The sequence below is a fragment of the Ochotona princeps genome, chromosome 27 (genome assembly GCF_030435755.1).
Source record: "Ochotona princeps isolate mOchPri1 chromosome 27, mOchPri1.hap1, whole genome shotgun sequence".
NCBI lineage: Eukaryota > Metazoa > Chordata > Mammalia > Lagomorpha > Ochotonidae > Ochotona > Ochotona princeps.
In genome coordinates, this window is record NC_080858.1 from 27,159,340 (window position 1) to 27,176,440 (window position 17,101).

The window sequence follows — 17,101 nt, forward strand, 5'->3', positions numbered from 1 at the left end:
AGTTCACAGAGGCCCAGGCCAGCTCTCAGAACAGCAGGATGTGCCAGGAGGAGGGGACGCCACCAAGTGGGGGGGGTGGGACACATGCATATGCCCTTACCAGGTCACTCAAGAATGATGCTTAAAGCCCAATTCTCAAAGCCTGCTTTTAATTACCACAAGGGTTCACCCACACACTATGAACAGAGAAGGAAAAAAATCCTCTTGGATTCAGCCTGGTTAAGCATCTATTGCACAGTTCTTTAGAAATAGGTTTTTGGCTTACTGCAATTACTTTAAGTTGATGAACCAAAGCAGCACACTTGCTTTGGTTCGTTTAGAAAATACAGCCTTTTAAGATACCCACGCCCTTAGAGATGCTCTCTTTAGAAAAGCGCCTTGCTTCCCAGGGCTCATGGACTCCCTACACGGTCAAGTAGACCCCAAGTGGACTCTTCGTCTTGCAGGAATGTCCTGTCACTTATTTTAAGTCAACATTCTCACATGTTGCTATAAAGGAAAAGCTGTATAACTTTCATGAAACCCAGTTATCACACAGCTTTGCTCTTCAGCTTAATTCCTATTTTATTGTTTTGCCAACAAGACTGACAATTTTTTAAACTTTACAGCTAGTGAAGAAGTAAGTTTGCATTAAATATGGACTTAATTTGTCTTTGGGGTTTAATTTTTAAAAAATTAATAGGAAAGTGCAGTATCAAGTACAGTCAATGTACCAAAAAATTGAAACAGAAAATAAAAATTCATTAAAATAATTTCTATTTGTTTGCTTAGTAGTGTATTTTTTGCATTCACTGAACATTCCCTTGCCTTTCCCATAATTAAAATGTTAATTATTGGAATCTTATTTTTATGGACCTGAGTTTTCAAGGACTGAGTTAGGAGTTTGTCTTCTGACGCCACAGCACTGTGAGCGACGCTAAGCTAGCCCTTCCCGCCAACGGGACTCCTCCGTGTCTCACCGGATCTTCAAGCTGGGTATCTTGCTTACGTATTACAAATCAAAAACCTTACTGCCTGAATGTTCGGTCAACACAGCACCCTTTAAGAGGTACAGGCAGAGCATCACTCCCTTGCAGCAGCCTGTGGCTTAGGGCGGGCACTGAGGGCATGCTCAGTGATGCGGGAACCCACCTAACAGACGGTTCGTGAGTCGCTGTCCACGCTTTCTTACAGCTCTGACAAGTCCTTACACACCATAAGTATTAGAAACTGTGCAAAATGTGCAGCTTGGGTACGTCTCAGTGATCACACAGATGAGTAAGGACCCACACACGTAGTATGTTAGACCAGTAACTTTTTTTTTTTTTAAAGGTTTACTTTATTTTTATTGCAAAGTCAGATATACTGAGAGGAGGAGAGATAGAGAGGAAGTGGAGCTGCCGGGATTAGAACCAGCGGCCATATGGGATCAAGGCGAGGACCTTAGCCACTAGGCCACGCTGCCGAGCCCAGACCAGTAACAGTTTTAAAAAGGATGAGATAAGCAACCTAAACAAATGACGCCATTGTCAAAAGCACATTTGGAATGGCTTCTCCAAGAATTATTATAATTGCTTAAAGCTTAGTTTCAGTTATTAATCTTGCAAAGAAGTCCTTTAATGGAAAATGATCACCTTCTAAAAATAAACCACACTGGGTTGATCCTAACTTTAATATCTAGGAACAAGACACTTTCAAAAAGATCCACCAAACCCTATCCTTTTGGGCCAAACTATTTAGAAGTTTCTCCATTTCAGAGAACACTACCTTCATCTGCAGTGCAATGTAGACCACTCCCTCACAGCTCACATCCCACCTGGACGGAAAGGCTTCATGCTCAAACAGCACAGCAGGGGATGCAGGCCTGCCAGACCCTGTTCTTTGCTAACAAAAAACAGGTCACCTTCTCCTCCATGTGTAACATCACCTTTCTTAACATCATCTTTCAAGAACTATCAATTCAGTTTCCACAGCTTGTTCACCCAAGCAAATCAGAGGAACGGAAAATCCAACCATTTCTCCGGAAGTTGATGTATCAGTTCCTCAATTAAGATATTTTCAGCTGTTGTTAAGGCACACACCTGCCACGTTTACTTGAGTGAGGGGATTTTTAAATTTACTGCTACTTCTCGACTACAAAGTTTTCAAACTGAGAAAACGCATATCCACGTAGAAGGCTCTAGTGGCAGTGTGCAGCCTTCCGGCTACTCCGGAACCACGTGGCACGTTTTCCCACAGGGAAGGCTTGCCCTAACTTCTCACAGACCAGCAAACTGTACACATTGAATTTTGACCATTTTCATCGTTACTGCTAATTTTGTGGAAACAGTCTCCATTAGTGCTTGAAAACTTTCCATCACACCATTAGTACAGTGAAGCTGTGAGCAGTGGGCTGATCCTCCTGCTCTTTGCTGCCCACTAAAGGAAAAGCTGCACGTTCCCAAGAAAAACTCCGACCTAGGGCTACTTCAGCATAATCCCACAGAGCCTGTTCACCGTCACCCCAGCATCAGCTACCTGCATCATGTATATTTGTTTCCTGTTTCCCTTAGGCCATTCAATAGCCCACATGCAAATGCTGTTACCAGCTCACTTTTGTCTCACATTTTTCTAACCAAGGCGCAGCTGAACCCTGCAGTGATGCGGAAAACACCAATGATGTTACTGCTTGTGCTATGACAATCGCATAGCCAAAGTATTACGAAATTTCATCCTTCAGACATATGTGATGATACAGTCCACAGAAAAATATTTAAGTTCAATTTCACATCTTCTATTTTTTAAAGAGGCTTTAAAATGTTGGTTTCAATTCCAACCTTTTGCTTTGACACTTGCAGAGCAAAGCACTCCAATACATCCAAGTAGTCCCCTCCTTGCTCTGTCCACACAGTGTCCACAGATGTAGACCTGACCTTGCACATGAACCCACCCACACAACACGGACCTCCACGGATGAAGAGCACACACACGCACAGACCTGATCCTGCACACGAACTAAGACACACAACATGGAACTCCATGCACGGTGGGTACACACACACACACACACGCACAGACCTGATCCTGCACACGAACTAAGACACACAACATGGAACTCCATGCACGGTGGGTACACACACACACACACACGCACAGACCTGATCCTGCACACGAACTAAGACACACAGCATGGAACTCCATGCACGGTGGGTACACACACACACACACACACACGCACAGACCTGATCCTGCACACGAACTAAGACACACAACATGGAACTCCATGCACGGTGGGTACACACACACACACACACACACGCACAGACCTGATCCTGCACACGAACTAAGACACACAACATGGAACTCCATGCACGGTGGGTACACACACACACACACACACACGCACAGACCTGATCCTGCACACGAACTAAGACACACAGCATGGAACTCCATGCACGGTGGGTACACACACACACACACACACACACACGCACAGACCTGATCCTGCACACGAACTAAGACACACAGCATGGAACTCCATGCACGGTGGGTACACACACACACACACACACACGCACAGACCTGATCCTGCACACGAACTAAGACACACAGCATGGAACTCCATGCACGGTGGGTACACACACACACACACACACACACGCACAGACCTGATCCTGCACACGAACTAAGACACACAACATGGAACTCCATGCACGGTGGGTACACACACACACACACAGACCTGACCCTGCACATGAACCCAGACACACAGCATGGCACTCCATGCATGGCGGGCATATACATACAGCTCTGACCCCACGCATGAACCCAGACACACACCATACAGTCCACACACACTGTGCATGCATGTTGGGTATACGCACACTTGGTCAGGAATGCTGGGTCCCGACACATGGACACACACACACACACACACACACTTCTGTCTACGCATCTTCGCCTTTCCCTCCGCACACACTGGCAGACAGCAGGTGCGTGCCTCAGCTCACCCGAGACGCCGCCGAGCACCGCCTGTCCAGCGCCGCCGCGACCCCTCCTCCGCCCACCCTCTGGCCGCGCGGCCCCAGCCCGTTCCTCGAAGCCCCGAACCGTCCCGTCCGAGCTGCGCCAAGGCCGGCGCGGAGAAGCCGGCGGATGCGGCGACGAGCCTCGCACCACTCGGGGCGGCGCCGCCTCCGCTCCTTCCAGAAGGGCGAGCGCGAGGAGCTCTGGAAGAGCCAGACGCCGTCGACTCGACCCGCCCGGCCTGCCGAGGAGCTCCGCGGGGACGGCCCTCTGGCCACCCACAAGATGGGCCGAGGCGGCGGCGGCGGCGGCGGCCGAGGCGGGCTCCGCGCGGGCCGCCATTTTGTGAGGCCGGCGCCGGGCGCGTGTAATGGTCGCAGGGACAGACCCCGCCTCCCTCCCCCAGGGAATCCCCGGCGCCGACGGTTACGTAAGGGGCCGTGCGCAAGTGCGGCGCCCAGGGAACCCGCACCTCTGCGGCCCAGCTCGCCACCGCCCCTGGGCGGCCGCCCGGGCCCGCCGGCCCGCGCGCGCTCCGTGGGCCTCCGTGGGCCGCGCGTGGCCGGAGCCTCCCCGCCTCGGCCGGGCCCCGGCAGCCGCCGGCCTCACCGGGGAGCACGAGTCCGGGCCCGCATGACGTAATCCCCACGCCGCCCGGGGCCCCGTGTGCGCGGGGCCGGCCCGCGGGTCCGTCCGCGCAGGTCCCGCGGGCCCCGAGGCCGAGGCCGAGGCGGGCGCGGCCCCGGGCTCGCGGCCGCCCAGCAGGCCGCCGCCTCCGCCCCTGCGCCCGGGACGGCCGGTAGCGGCCGTTTCTCCGCGCCGCCCCCCTTCCGCCGGCTTTGTGTGCGCGCGAAGCGTGCGGCACATTGCAGATGAACCCTAAGCCCGGCGAGCCGAGCCTATTGTTCCCCGCGAGCAGCCGCCGGCCGAGCGAGGCGGGCGCAGCGCCGCGGCCGGCCCTCGGGGGGCGCTGTGCGCGCCGAGCCGCGGCCCAGGGAGGCCGGCGCGAGCGGGCGGCGGGCGGCGCGCAGCGGCTCGGCCGGCCGCCGGTGCCAGAGCCCGGCCGCCGGTGCCTGAGCCCGGGGACGCCCCGGCCGCGCGGCCCAGGCGGCGCGTGAATGTGTGCGGGGGGCCCCGCGCGGCGGCGGCCGGAACGCACGCGGTGCCCCCGCTCTCCACGAACCACCACACAGCCCTCCCCTCCCCGCCCCGGCCCCGCCTGCCCCGCCGCCGCCGCCGCCGCCGCCGCCTCGGTGGCCGCCCCGACTCGCGGGCCTCGGGCCGCCCGGCCGTCCCCCCGCGCCCCCGGCCGCCCCTCGCCGCCCGCCGCCGCCCGCCCGCGCCCCGGCAGCAGCACCATGTTGGATCGCGCCCGCGGGCCGAGCCGGCGGCGCTGAGGCGGCCGAGAGCCGGGCCGCGGGGAGCCAGGCGGCCGAGGGCCGAGCGCCGGGGGCCGGGGGCCGCGCTCGCCCGCGCCCCGCGCCGCCCCGCCGCCCGCGGCCCCTCGGCGCGGCTCGCAGCGCCTCAAACTTTTTTAGCAAGCCCCCTCCCTCCCGCGGCGCGCTCCCCCGGCCGCCCGCGCCCTCCCTCCTCCTCCTCCTCCCCCTCCCGCCCGCCCTCCTGCGCCGCCGCCGCCGCCGGCCCATGACCGAGCCCCGCCGCCGCCGCCGAGGAATGGGCTCCGGGCCGCGGTAGGAGCGCGGGCAGCGGGGCCGCTTCGCCACAGCCATCGGGCTTCTGAGGGCCGCCCGGGGGGACGCCATGGCCGGCGCGACGGGGAAGGCGCCTCCGGACGAGCGGAGAAAGGGGCTGGCTTTCCTGGACGAGCTGCGGCAGTTCCACCACAGCCGGGGGTGAGCGCAGGACGGCCCGGGCGGCGGGCGGGCGGTGCGGGCGGTGCGGGCGGCTGACAAGTGCGGGCTCCCGTCCCCGCAGGTCGCCGTTTCGGAAGATCCCCGCGGTGGGCGGCAGGGAGCTGGACCTGCACAGCCTCTACACCAGAGTCACTACTTTAGGCGGCTTCGCGAAGGTGAGCGCAAGTTTTAATTCGTATTTCCCTCCCGCCGGCCGCCTCCGAAAAGTCTCCTCTGACCCCGGGTGGGCGCGGGGCGCCGGGGGGCGGCCGGGGGCAGGGCGCAGCGGGCGCGGCGGCGGCGGCGGCTGTTTTCGGCCTGCTGGCCCGCGCGGCCCGCGGCGGCCCGCGTCCGCTGCCCGGCGCCCGGTGTGCCCGGCGGGGCGGCGCGGGGCCGGGCGGCGCGGGCGGGGGGCGGGCGGCGCGGGGCGCGGGGCGCGGGCCCCTCCCTCGGCCGCCCGCACCGCCCGCCGCGCCCGCCGCCCGGCCCCGCGCAGCCCCGCGCCGCCCGGGCGGAGACGGACTCGGAGCAGTTGGTGCGACTCGCAGGGAGCGCGGGCGGGTTTGGCCTCGAGAATCGGCCGCGAGGGGGGCCCGGCGTCCAGGGCCCGGCGCGGCCCGCCGCCCGCGGCTCGCTCGGCTAACAAAAGAAAGCAGGACCTGTCTGCGAATAGCCATCTTGGGCTGGGAGGCGGGCGGCGGAGTAGGCCGCAGAGCGGGCCTAGGAGGCGGCGGGCCGCGGGAGCACGCCGCCCGCCCCCGGCCCGGCCCCGCGCGCCCCGGCCCCTTCCAACTTTTCTGTTTTCGTGGAAAGGGACCGCGGAGAGCTTTAAAAGGGGGCGACAGAGGGACTCGCGATTGGTTATTGTCCGGGCTTCAAAAACAAAACAAACCCACCGCCTCCCTCCCTCTCCCCCCCCCCCGCCCCGATCCCCAGTCCCCGCCACGAAACCGGCGTCGCGGGGGCTCCCGGAGCTCGCGGGGCGCTGCGGGCCGGCACCCCACCCCCGGCCCCCGGCGCCCCGCACCCCCACCGCCCCCACCTGCGGCAGGCACCGCCTGACGACCGCGCTGTGCCCCTAACAGGTTTCTGAGAAGAACCAGTGGGGAGAGATTGTGGAAGAGTTCAACTTTCCCAGAAGTTGCTCGAACGCTGCCTTTGCTTTAAAACAGTATTACTTGCGGTGAGTAGGAGCGCCTGTGCGCGGGGCTTGGAGGCCGTGTGGGCACCGCGTGCCGCCCGCGGCGGAGAAGCCCTGGCCTGCTGCTGGCCCTGCGTGGAGGGACCCTCACCTGTGCGCCCTGCGCTCTGACGTGGTGGCTGACCAGCCTGGGCGCCTCCGAGGGGGCCCAGGGGGATGCCCGGCAGAGGAGCTGGCTTAGGGAATGCAACTTTGTAACCTTTGCGAGCATTTCGAATGCTTGAAAACTTCCCTTCACCTTCTTAAACTCTGATTTTCAAAGTTGGGAAAAAAAGCAAAAGAAAACTGTTTGAAACTGTGTCGCCGGGTAGTTTCTCAGTGCAATTCTGTCTCCGAGGCAAAGTACGTTAGTCCCTTGGAGGGTCGGGATGTCCTGAGTTACCTTTGGTTGACTTTGCTCAACAATCTTTGGCTTTAGGAAAATGGGAATACTATGAAGCCGGATACTAGGATCTGCATTTCATCTGCCTCCCTTGGTCCTCTTCCCCCTCCTCCTCTGGGACTGCCTGCTTGGCACATTGCGTGTGAAGCAGTCACGTTAAGGTGTTCCTGATTTTGCCATTTTTCATCCTATTTACCTACCTCTAGAGGGACCCTAGGTGCTGGTCGTGCGACCTGGAATGCTCCTCACGTTGGGTGCTGGTGGTGGTGCTGTGGGAGGGCCGGCCGGCCGGCCGGCGCACAAGAGTGCCTGCGGAATCCCGCTGGCCTGGACGGCTGCTTCTGCGCCCTCCTTGGCCGCCCTGGGTTGCTCAGCCTCCTGAGGCAGAGGGCCAGGGCCTGCACAGTGTGCCTCGGCTGGCCTGGCTGGAAGAGTTGACAGAACCTTGTGGAAGCTGGAGCACATGAAGTGTGGTTGGTTGGTGTCTGTGCGCCTGCAGTGGCCTGTGTGTCAGGATACACTTAGAAAGCCCAAGTCAGTGCAGTGGTTTAGTGATGGGGTGAAAAACGGAGAGTTGGGGTGTTTACGCTGGTACTCATGTTCCCATTTCCAATTAAAATGATTGAGAGACATACATTCACGTTCTGAATCATTTGGGATTTGGATAAGTTTAAAATACATATTTTTTTAGTTATGGTAATATCTGTTAGATCTGTTGGTTGGTTGGTTGAAATTTAATACCCACAGAGTATCATGTGTGTATATGAATGGTTCATGAGGTACATATTTTTGTAAGAATTTACATGTAAGCAGACTAACATAGTCGTAGCAGTACCGATTCAATTTTTTTCTAGAAGTTAACCAGAAATAATGTTTTTCCGTTTGTCATTTGTATGCGTGGATCATACCAGCCATTAATCACAGGTACTATTTTTAACTGGTTGCATTGTTGTTTGTGTTTAGATTGTTCTCGGATCGATTTGGGCTTTATGCCCTTCTTAGAAGCTGCTTTTTCCTCCATGTGCCACTCTCTAGGTTTGTAGTTAGGCTACTGGGAAAAAAAGTTGAACCATTTGTTTTGGAAAACAAAACCATGTGAAGGTTTGGCATGGCTTGTAAAGAAATGGAAAAGAAATCTGCTGGCCAGGAGAGGGGTACTCCCCACCTAGACAGCCTTCTTGTCGGGGAGTCCTGCCCAGGTGGAGGAAGGGCGCTGTGCTCCAAAGCCCTCAGTGGCACACAGGATGCCACGCTCTTATGTCGGTTCTCTTACTTAACCAGAAGTGTGCCTTCTCTTAGAAAGAGGTAGTGATCAGAAGGCTTGATAAGTTACCGCTTGGCAACAACACGTTGAGCAAGGCTTGTTGGGAGCAGGTGGGGCTGTGTGCTGTGTAAGTCACAGGTGGACTAGCCCCTTCATCTGAACTGCGTTTGCATTTGACCTGTGGTGAGGCTGTCATTATATGTGTTGCTCTTCCTTTACTCGGCGAGTTGAATGTTTGCTTACGTTCCTGGTTAATCTTACCATTAATACGGTTAGCCTAGTATCTATGGTATAGCAAAGTAGTATGCTCCTTATTTTTTAACAATTTTTTAATTTGAAAAGCAGGGTGAGAGAGATTTTCTTTTTATCCACTGACTCACCCTCCAAAAGCCAGTATTGGGCCAGGCCAAAATCAAGAGCCTGAAATGCACACAGGCCTGACTGCTGGCACCACTTCTCCTGGTTGCCCAGGTGCGTCAGTGGGGCGCTGGGTCAGAAGTAGAACGAGCTATGCCCACGTAGGCTGCTAGTGGGTGTCCAGTGGGAGTCTCACGTGCTGGACTACAATGCTGGCCCATTTGCTGGTCTTTCTGTACATTCGTGTCAAGACTTGGTCTGTTGAAAGTTAACTTGACCTTATCCTGCAGACTATTTGTTTTAAGTTGTTAGACTGATCTACAAAATTTGTTTCAAAGTCTGAAATTGCAGTTGATTATTTTCTTTGACACTGATATTTAATTTTGAGAAATGCAGGTACTCACTGGGGATGTATGGAAGTGCTCCGTGTAAGAGCCTGGCGCCCCGACACCTGCGCCGCTCACTCTGTGTTCTTTAACTCCTTTCTCGGCACTCGCAACTCACTGGTTTCCAGAGATGTTTGTCCTTAGAATGTTCCTGTTAGCACTGTGGGGGAGGCTATAACTTCTCACATTTCATGGATGCAGAAATTAAAATGACCTAAGGGGGAATCATTAATTAGATTAAAAAATTGTTCATGATAAGTGTTGGGTAATATTTAACCAGTTGATTGTGAGTTGAGCTTATTTGTGATTTTTAAGAAATTAAAATATGATTAGAAATTACATATGGCTGTATTTATGCCCTAGGATATCTGTGTTTTCTGTGTTCTGCATTTACTTGGTGTTTTTTATTTTTTTCTGATTTGGCAATAGGTTAGGGGGACAGTTTGCTACTTTTTTTTACTTTATTGACATGAAGAATTTGAACTTTTAGAATGAAGATATAGGTAGATATTTCAGCTACTTAATGGAAAATGTTATTTTCCTTTGCTAACACCCATAGGACAACTGTATTCAAAGTTTATTGGATATTTCTTTTTTAAAACATGATGTTTTTGCAAGGGGGTGAAATGTCTCAGGCCCTTAAGATATGATGTGCGAAGATATGTGTTAGTGATTTTCTAGCACCGAAACTGGTAAAGGCTTAGTTTGTGTGTGTGTGCGTGTGTGAGCATGTGTGTGCATGTGTGTGCGTGTGTGCACGTGCGTGTGCGTGTGCGTGTGTGTGTGTGCGCACCTACCTATAGCATAGCCAGAAACCTGAAGGTTGAGCTGCGCTCATGGAGTGACTTTTCAGTTGCATGGTGGATTTACCTTGTTGTGCTCGCGGGTAAAGGCTTCCTTCACCCAGCACCAGCGCTGGGTGAGCAGCAGCACGAAGCCAGCTCCTGTGCTGTGTGGTCGGTGTCTGCCGTGGGAGTCAGCTGGTGCAAGACAGGGCTACCTGAGGTTGAATGAAAAGATTCTTCAGAACTGTGATTACTAAGTAAGTAGCACAATGAATGAATATGTTATTCAAACAGAACCAAATAGGAAAATAAATGTAAAATGAACAGGAGGGAAGAAGAAGTGTGTATGAATAGATCATTCAGATTATGTGTGTTTTGATTTTCATTTTATAAACGGTATCCCTTGGTTGAACAAAACCTGGTTTTGCTCTTTTCTGATACTGTTACATTTCCAGTGGGTAGTGGGAAGGACGTTAGCAGGTGATACTGAGAGCCTGGCCAGCTGCGGGTCTCCGAGCCTCGGTTTCTGCAGCTTCACCTTCTGAGTAGAAGGAAACCCGATGCTTTCTAGGAGCTTACTGGGCTCCTGAGGCCACAGAGAATTTACAGCTACCGAAATGGTTATATGCTTTTTTTGTAAAAAAAAAAAAAAAAAAAAAAAAAATTAAATTTTCTGCCTTAGTTGTCAGCTCATTTATCTGAATAGAAACACCCTTCAATAAATTCTGTTGAATTTTAAGAAATTAAAACATGATTAGAAGTTAAATATGGCTGAATTTATGCCCTAGGATATCTGTGTCCCATGTATTGTACATTTCCTCAGTGTCTGTTTCTTTTGATTCAGTAAGTTCTGAATCGGCGTGTTGTGGTAGTTGTGTGTGGAGTCCACTCCTGTGTTGGTGAGAAAGCGTGACTCTACTGTGGAGCTTTGTGTTCTGCTGAGGGAGAGGAGAGGCTGGGACAGGAAGGAGAAGCGTTTAAACTCCTAGGAATGTGTTAGAGTGCGTCAGGCGACGAGCAGGCCCTTGGTGCGCGTTTGTAGGTACAGTACTTAAGGATGGCTTTTATTATTATCATTATTGTTATTGTTGTTATTTTGAAGACTACTTAGGGAACACTTTCTGGACAGACAGCAGTTTGATGGTGACAGGACTTTGTTGGACCTCGGAGCTGGAGGCTGAGCCAACTGGGGGGGACAGTGTTCTCTCTGTCTCTGTTGCCTGGCTCTGTCCCTGTCCTGGTCATCCCACTCTGGGACTCGGAGTCAGTTAGATTAGAAATTCCCAGGTTGAAATTTCCAGCTTTTATGAAACGAGGGTTTTCTTGAAATGTTGATATGTTTCCTTGGAAAAGTCCAAATGAATTTGAGCAGTAAAGCCAAACTTGATCACTGTATTACAAGACTTGTTAGAGACTTTGTTAATGCGCTCTGTGGATCTGTAGATCATTTAGGAAGAAGTGATTTTGAAACCTCTCTTTGCACCCAGTAGTTCAGGTTTTCCCACCGAGTATACAATGTGAATGAGTCCATGTTCGAGAAGCACCTCCTGAATCTTGGGGGGACACGTTGGGAGATGGAGCTAGAAGTAAGGGTTAAACAAGAAAAAATTTAAATTCAAAAATAATGAAGAAAAAGAGAAGGGGGTAATTATGTACATATTTGTATAGCAACATATTAGATTTACATAATTTTTGTTGAGCTATTATTTGCATATCTTTGTTAACAACTACAAAATTATGTGGGTAATGCTTTTTAAACAGTTGTTTCAGCAGGGTGACATGAGGATTATGTGGTGTTGTCTGACAGCAGGTGGAGAAGGGCTGCCGTGTACCTGGTGGCCCAAGGAAGGAGGGCCTGAGACAGGCAAGAGCCTTCTCTGGCCAGCGTGGATCGAACAGCACCCTTTTCTCTTATTCCAGCTGTAATGTGGCAAGAGGCAAATGACAGAAAACATATGACCATGACAGAGATGAGTGAGTCTCAGGCAGCGGGTCATTTGTTCATATGATATTGTTTATCACAAAATAATTTACAGTTAATTTAGTTTGATGTTTAGTCTTTACACTTAATATTCTTACATGAAACGACAGCCTCACTCTGCTGTCCACTATGTTGAGTAGTTGTTTCTGGGGAAAAAAATTTCCAGTATTTGTACTTAAAAAACTTCGGTCTTAAAATTTATCTTAATCTCTCAGAAGAGTTTGGCAGAGTCATTTATTAGATTATGTTGTAAAATAGTAATTGCTATTATTGAAATATCATAGTTGTAAAAATTTGTGTTTATTTCACAAGATGAGAAGGCATATCATGAACTTTGGGCCTTTCGGTGGGGGGTGCCGTTTAGAGTGTAGATATTGGTGTAAGGAACACACTTTACTGGTGTTAAAATGGCATTAGAATGAAAAATTCTCTTCAGATAGCTTTATGATTGCACATTGTAAGCACAGATTTTATTTTTTTTAAAATATTTTATTTATTTATTTATTTATTTATTTTAAAGATTTATTCATTTTATTACAGCCAGATATATACAGAGGAGAGACAGAGAGGAAGATCTTCCATCTGATGATTCACTCCCCAAGTGAGCGCAACGGCCGGTGCTGTGCCGATCCGAAGCCAGGAACCTGGAATCTCCTCCAGGTCTCCCACGCGGGTGCAGGGTCCCAAGGCTTTGGGCCGTCCTCGACTGCTTTCCCAGGCCACAAGCAGGGAGCTGGATGGGAAGTGGAGCTGCCGGGATTAGAACTGGTGCCCATTTGGGATCCCGGCGCGTTCAGGGTGAGGACTTTAGCCGCTAGGCCACGCCGCCGGGCCCACAGATTTTATAAAAAGCAAAAGTTTTGGCTTTTTAACGTTTGACATTGTGAGTTCAGTGACTCAGAGCCAAAGAAATAGGCAGCTGCGTTTCTTCCCGATGCCCAGAGACGCCCACGTGGTGATCAGATGAGGTTGCTTGCCCTGCAGGGCTTTACTGCCTCTGGTAGAAGTACAGGTGTTGAGGCCCCCACGGTGCAGACTGGTGCAGGGCACATCCCCACTGCTTGTGGGTCACTCGGAGGGAGCTGGGAAGCAGCTCCGCTCTGCCGGGTCCCACTGGCTCGGGTGGCGTCTGCAGGACCTCTCAAGTCCCATCAGGCCCCTCTTCGCTTGCCCATCATGGCACTGCTTTGTCAAGTAACGGGATCATTTGCCATTTAGAATGTCCAGAATTCTGGTTCAGTTGGGCTCTTTCTTCTTGTGTTAATTAACTTGTTTTTCTATGCTTTGCGGTTTATTTCCTGAAAACTGATAGATCTAAAGGTTGATAATGTTCAGATTTGGTGTCTTAGGCATATTTTAGTGGGTGCTGAGCTTTTCATCGGGTCATGATACACGCGGTGTTGAGTCGTCTCCTCTCGGTGCTGCCTGGGTCCGTCGCTGGTTTTAGTTCCTCACAGTCTGAAGAATGCTGCAGGTGGGGAGTCCAGAGCAGCTGGAGAGCAGTTGATGTGGGAATGGGAGAAGGAGGGTGCTGACTGAAGTTAGCCTAACAGGAGTGAGTTGGCGAGGATGCCATGGGACTAGGAGTGTGCTGCGGGCTCCAGTGCAGTGTGTCATCCGGGCACGCCCTGGACTTTGTCTCTGGACACCACTCCAGAGAACAAAACAGGGGGTAAATGAATTACCAAATTCTCAACCCTCCTACGTGTGTGTTTGTACAATGTATATTTGAAAATTTTAATTTAAATTTTCTCTCATTTTATTCCTAATTGCTTAATTGGGGAGTTTAAAAAAATCTTTTACGCACATGCACACACACACACACACACAGGCTTTACAATATTCTTACCTAATGAGATGGTATTAAATTTTTTTTGAATACTTGTTCTCTCTTTTAAGTTTTATTTCTTTGAAAGGGCAGAGTTGAGGAGAGGGAGACAGGTTTTTACATCCACTGGTCCATTTTCCAGTTGGCTGTAATGACCGGAGTTGAGCTTCTTCCGACACTCGCATGTGGGTGCGTGGGTGGCAGTGTCAGAAGCACGTGGGCCTTCCTCCACCGCTGTTCCTGGTGCACTGGCAGAGAGCTGGGTCTGAAGGGAGGCGCCCAGAAGGGGGTCCGGCATTGCAGGAGCTGCCAGGCCTGGAGTACTTGTTCTCTTCGTGAAGATTGTGTTGGTGTATTTCAGCATTGCTTAGGATAATTGCCTTGGCTGAATTGTGCCTCAAAACTTAACAGTAATAATGTTATTTAGTTTGTTTAATGCCTATTAAACAGAATTATTAGTTTTATTTAATGTATACTAGGTTTCATTTTTCATAGCATTTAGCTCTTTTCCTGATATGAGGGATATGAGGTATCCCTTTTAAAGAAATGGCTCCAGGTTCATGTCCTGGCTGCCCTGCTTCCCATCCAGCTCCCTGCTTGTTTGCTGGGAAAGCAGCAGAAGCGGCCCAAAGCCCTGGGGCCCTGTACCCGCATGGGAGACCCAGAAGAAGTTCCTGGCTCCTGGCTTCGGATTGGCTCAGCTCTGGCCATTGCAGCCACTTGGGGAGTGAACCAGTGAATGGAAAGTCTTTCTGTCATTCCTTCTCTAAAATTGTCTTTCCAATAAAAATAAATAAATCTTGTCTTGTTTGTTTGTTTTTTAATGTGGTGTTAGATGGCAGCTGTGTCTCCCATGCAGGCATTGGGTGGATGGTGCACACGTTCTAGGCTGCACTTCCTCTCAGGACCTGCCCAGTCCTGCTTGACCTGACAAGGAACGCCAGATCACATTGCTAGGTATCTTTAAGCTCTAATCGATTCCAGGTGAGTTTAGCTTGTTTCTAACAGCAGTTTTTCCCCCACTACTGTATGATAGGGCTGAACTATAAGATCATTTTTTTATGACATAATGTGGTAGGTTATGATAATCTGTTGTCCGGATATGTGTACATCTCAGTGTTAAATAAGGCAAGTGTTTTGGAGGCTGACCTAGTGGCTTAGCAGGTTAATCATCTGCCCACAGCATCCCATGGGTGCCAGTTCATGTCCCGGCTGCTCCACTTCTGATCTCGCTCCCTGCTTGTGACCTGGGAAATCGGCAAAGGATGGCCTTAAGCCTTAGGATTCTGCACACATGTTGTGAGGCCAGGAAGAGGCTCCTGGCTCCCGGTTTTGGATTAGCTCAGCTCTGGCTATTGTGGCCATTTGGGGACTGAACCAGCAGATGGAAGAGCCCTTTCTCCCTCTCCATCTTTGTCTCTCCTTCCATCTGTAAATCTGCTTTCCAAATAAAAATAATTTTTTTTTAAAAAGGGCAGTGTTTAATTCTTGTCCTTTTTCCCAAGTACTGTGCCTGATAAATTCTTACAGTGTATAATGGTTAGCTATATACACAAAATATTATTTTTAAAAGATTTTATTTTTATTTTTATTGCAAACTCAGATAGACAGGAGGAGAGAAACAGAGGAAGATTTTCCGTCCGATGATTCACTCCCCAAGTGAGCACAACAGCTGGAGCTGAGCCAATCCGGAGCAGGGAACCAGGAGCCTCTTCCAGGTCTCCCACGCGGGTGCAGGGTCCCAAGGCTTTGGGCCGTCCTCGACTGCTTTCCCAGGCCACAGACAGGTAGCTGGATGGGAAGTGGAGCTGCTGGGATTAGAATCGGCGCCCATTTGGGATCCCGGTGTGGTGCATTCAAGGCAAGGACTTTGACTGCTAGGCAATCATGCTGGGCCCTATTATCTAATTATAACAAAGCTGTCTCATGCTGAAATGTTTTGGGGTGAAATTGTATTTTATTTCTCTGCTATCATAGTATTTGTCTATAAATTTGTAGAATATTTATGTAAACTTACACAGAGAAGGAATATTTTTCTTCAACATGGAGCAGTAGCTAAGCCCCTGTTCAGAAAATGCCTGATTTGTAATTGCAGATTGGGCTGAAGTTAAAATAGTCAGTGTTGGTACCCAGGCTGGCAATGCGTTGTGTGATGGTTTGTGGATAGCTTGGGCTTCACTCTGGAGCAGTGCTTCTGAGTCAATAGTCTGTGCTGGCATGCGTCTCCCTGGGTGGTGACTCAGTCAGACTTGTGGGTCTGGCACAGTAGCCTAGTGGCTGAAGTCCTCACCTGTACGCACCACGATCCCATATGGGCACCAGTTCTAATCCTGGCAGCCCCGCTTCCCATCCAGCTCCCTGCTTGTGGCCTGGGAAAGCACTCGAGGACGGCCCAAAGCCTTGGGACCCTGCACCCACATAGGAGACCTGGAGGAGGCTCCTGGCTTCGGATTGGCTCAGCTCTGGCCATTGCTGCCACTTGGGGTGTGAACCAGCTGATGGAAGACCTTTCTTTCTGTCTCCTCCCTGTATATCTGCTTTTCCAATAAAAATAAATATTCAAAAAGAATCAGACTTGAAGTTTTGATTGTTTTCCTAGCTAGCTCCACATTGGTACATAGTGCTCAACCTAGGTGTAGGAGAATAATGTGCCTTTGGGGAGGACCCAGTTGGGAGCAGAGTGATGGTGAGTTTTCTTTCCTTATTGTATTTTCTGCTAAACTGCGTTAGCTGCCTCTCTGTCTCTCTCTATAGGAACTTTTGTTTACACTTCATCTAGATCTGCCAATGGTTATTTCTTTATATATTATGGGGTGGGTCTGCCCACCTGTTATTACACTGTTTAGTCATTTAATGGAGCAAGCCCTTTCCTCTGTTTGTATGGCCAGCTTATGAACAAAAATACTGTCTGATGTAACAGTGCAGTTATGAATTCAGAAAGCGTAGATACAGTTGAATTATTTGGTGTACAGACTTTAAGTCAGATTTTACCAGTTATCCCAAAGTTACACTATGACTCCCTCCGTGGGCTTGCGTGGCATTTAGAATCGTGCCTTTTGTGTGTTACTGTTTTTGAGCAG

At 51.2% G+C, this 17,101-nt stretch overlaps 1 protein-coding gene across 2 annotated transcripts in view; it reads left to right on the forward strand.

Annotated features, from left to right (window-relative positions):
- Positions 1 to 5,591: 5,591 nt before the first annotated feature.
- ARID2 (AT-rich interaction domain 2) overlaps positions 5,592 to 17,101 on the forward strand; it is a 96,159-nt gene continuing 84,649 nt past the window's right edge. For both annotated transcript variants that reach the window (XM_058655888.1, XM_058655889.1), the window contains exons 1-3: positions 5,592 to 5,837; positions 5,920 to 6,013; positions 6,923 to 7,020. In XM_058655888.1, the coding sequence (XP_058511871.1) occupies positions 5,746 to 5,837; positions 5,920 to 6,013; positions 6,923 to 7,020 (284 nt within the window). In that variant the 5' untranslated portion in view covers positions 5,592 to 5,745. The remainder of the gene's footprint in view (positions 5,838 to 5,919; positions 6,014 to 6,922; positions 7,021 to 17,101) is intronic.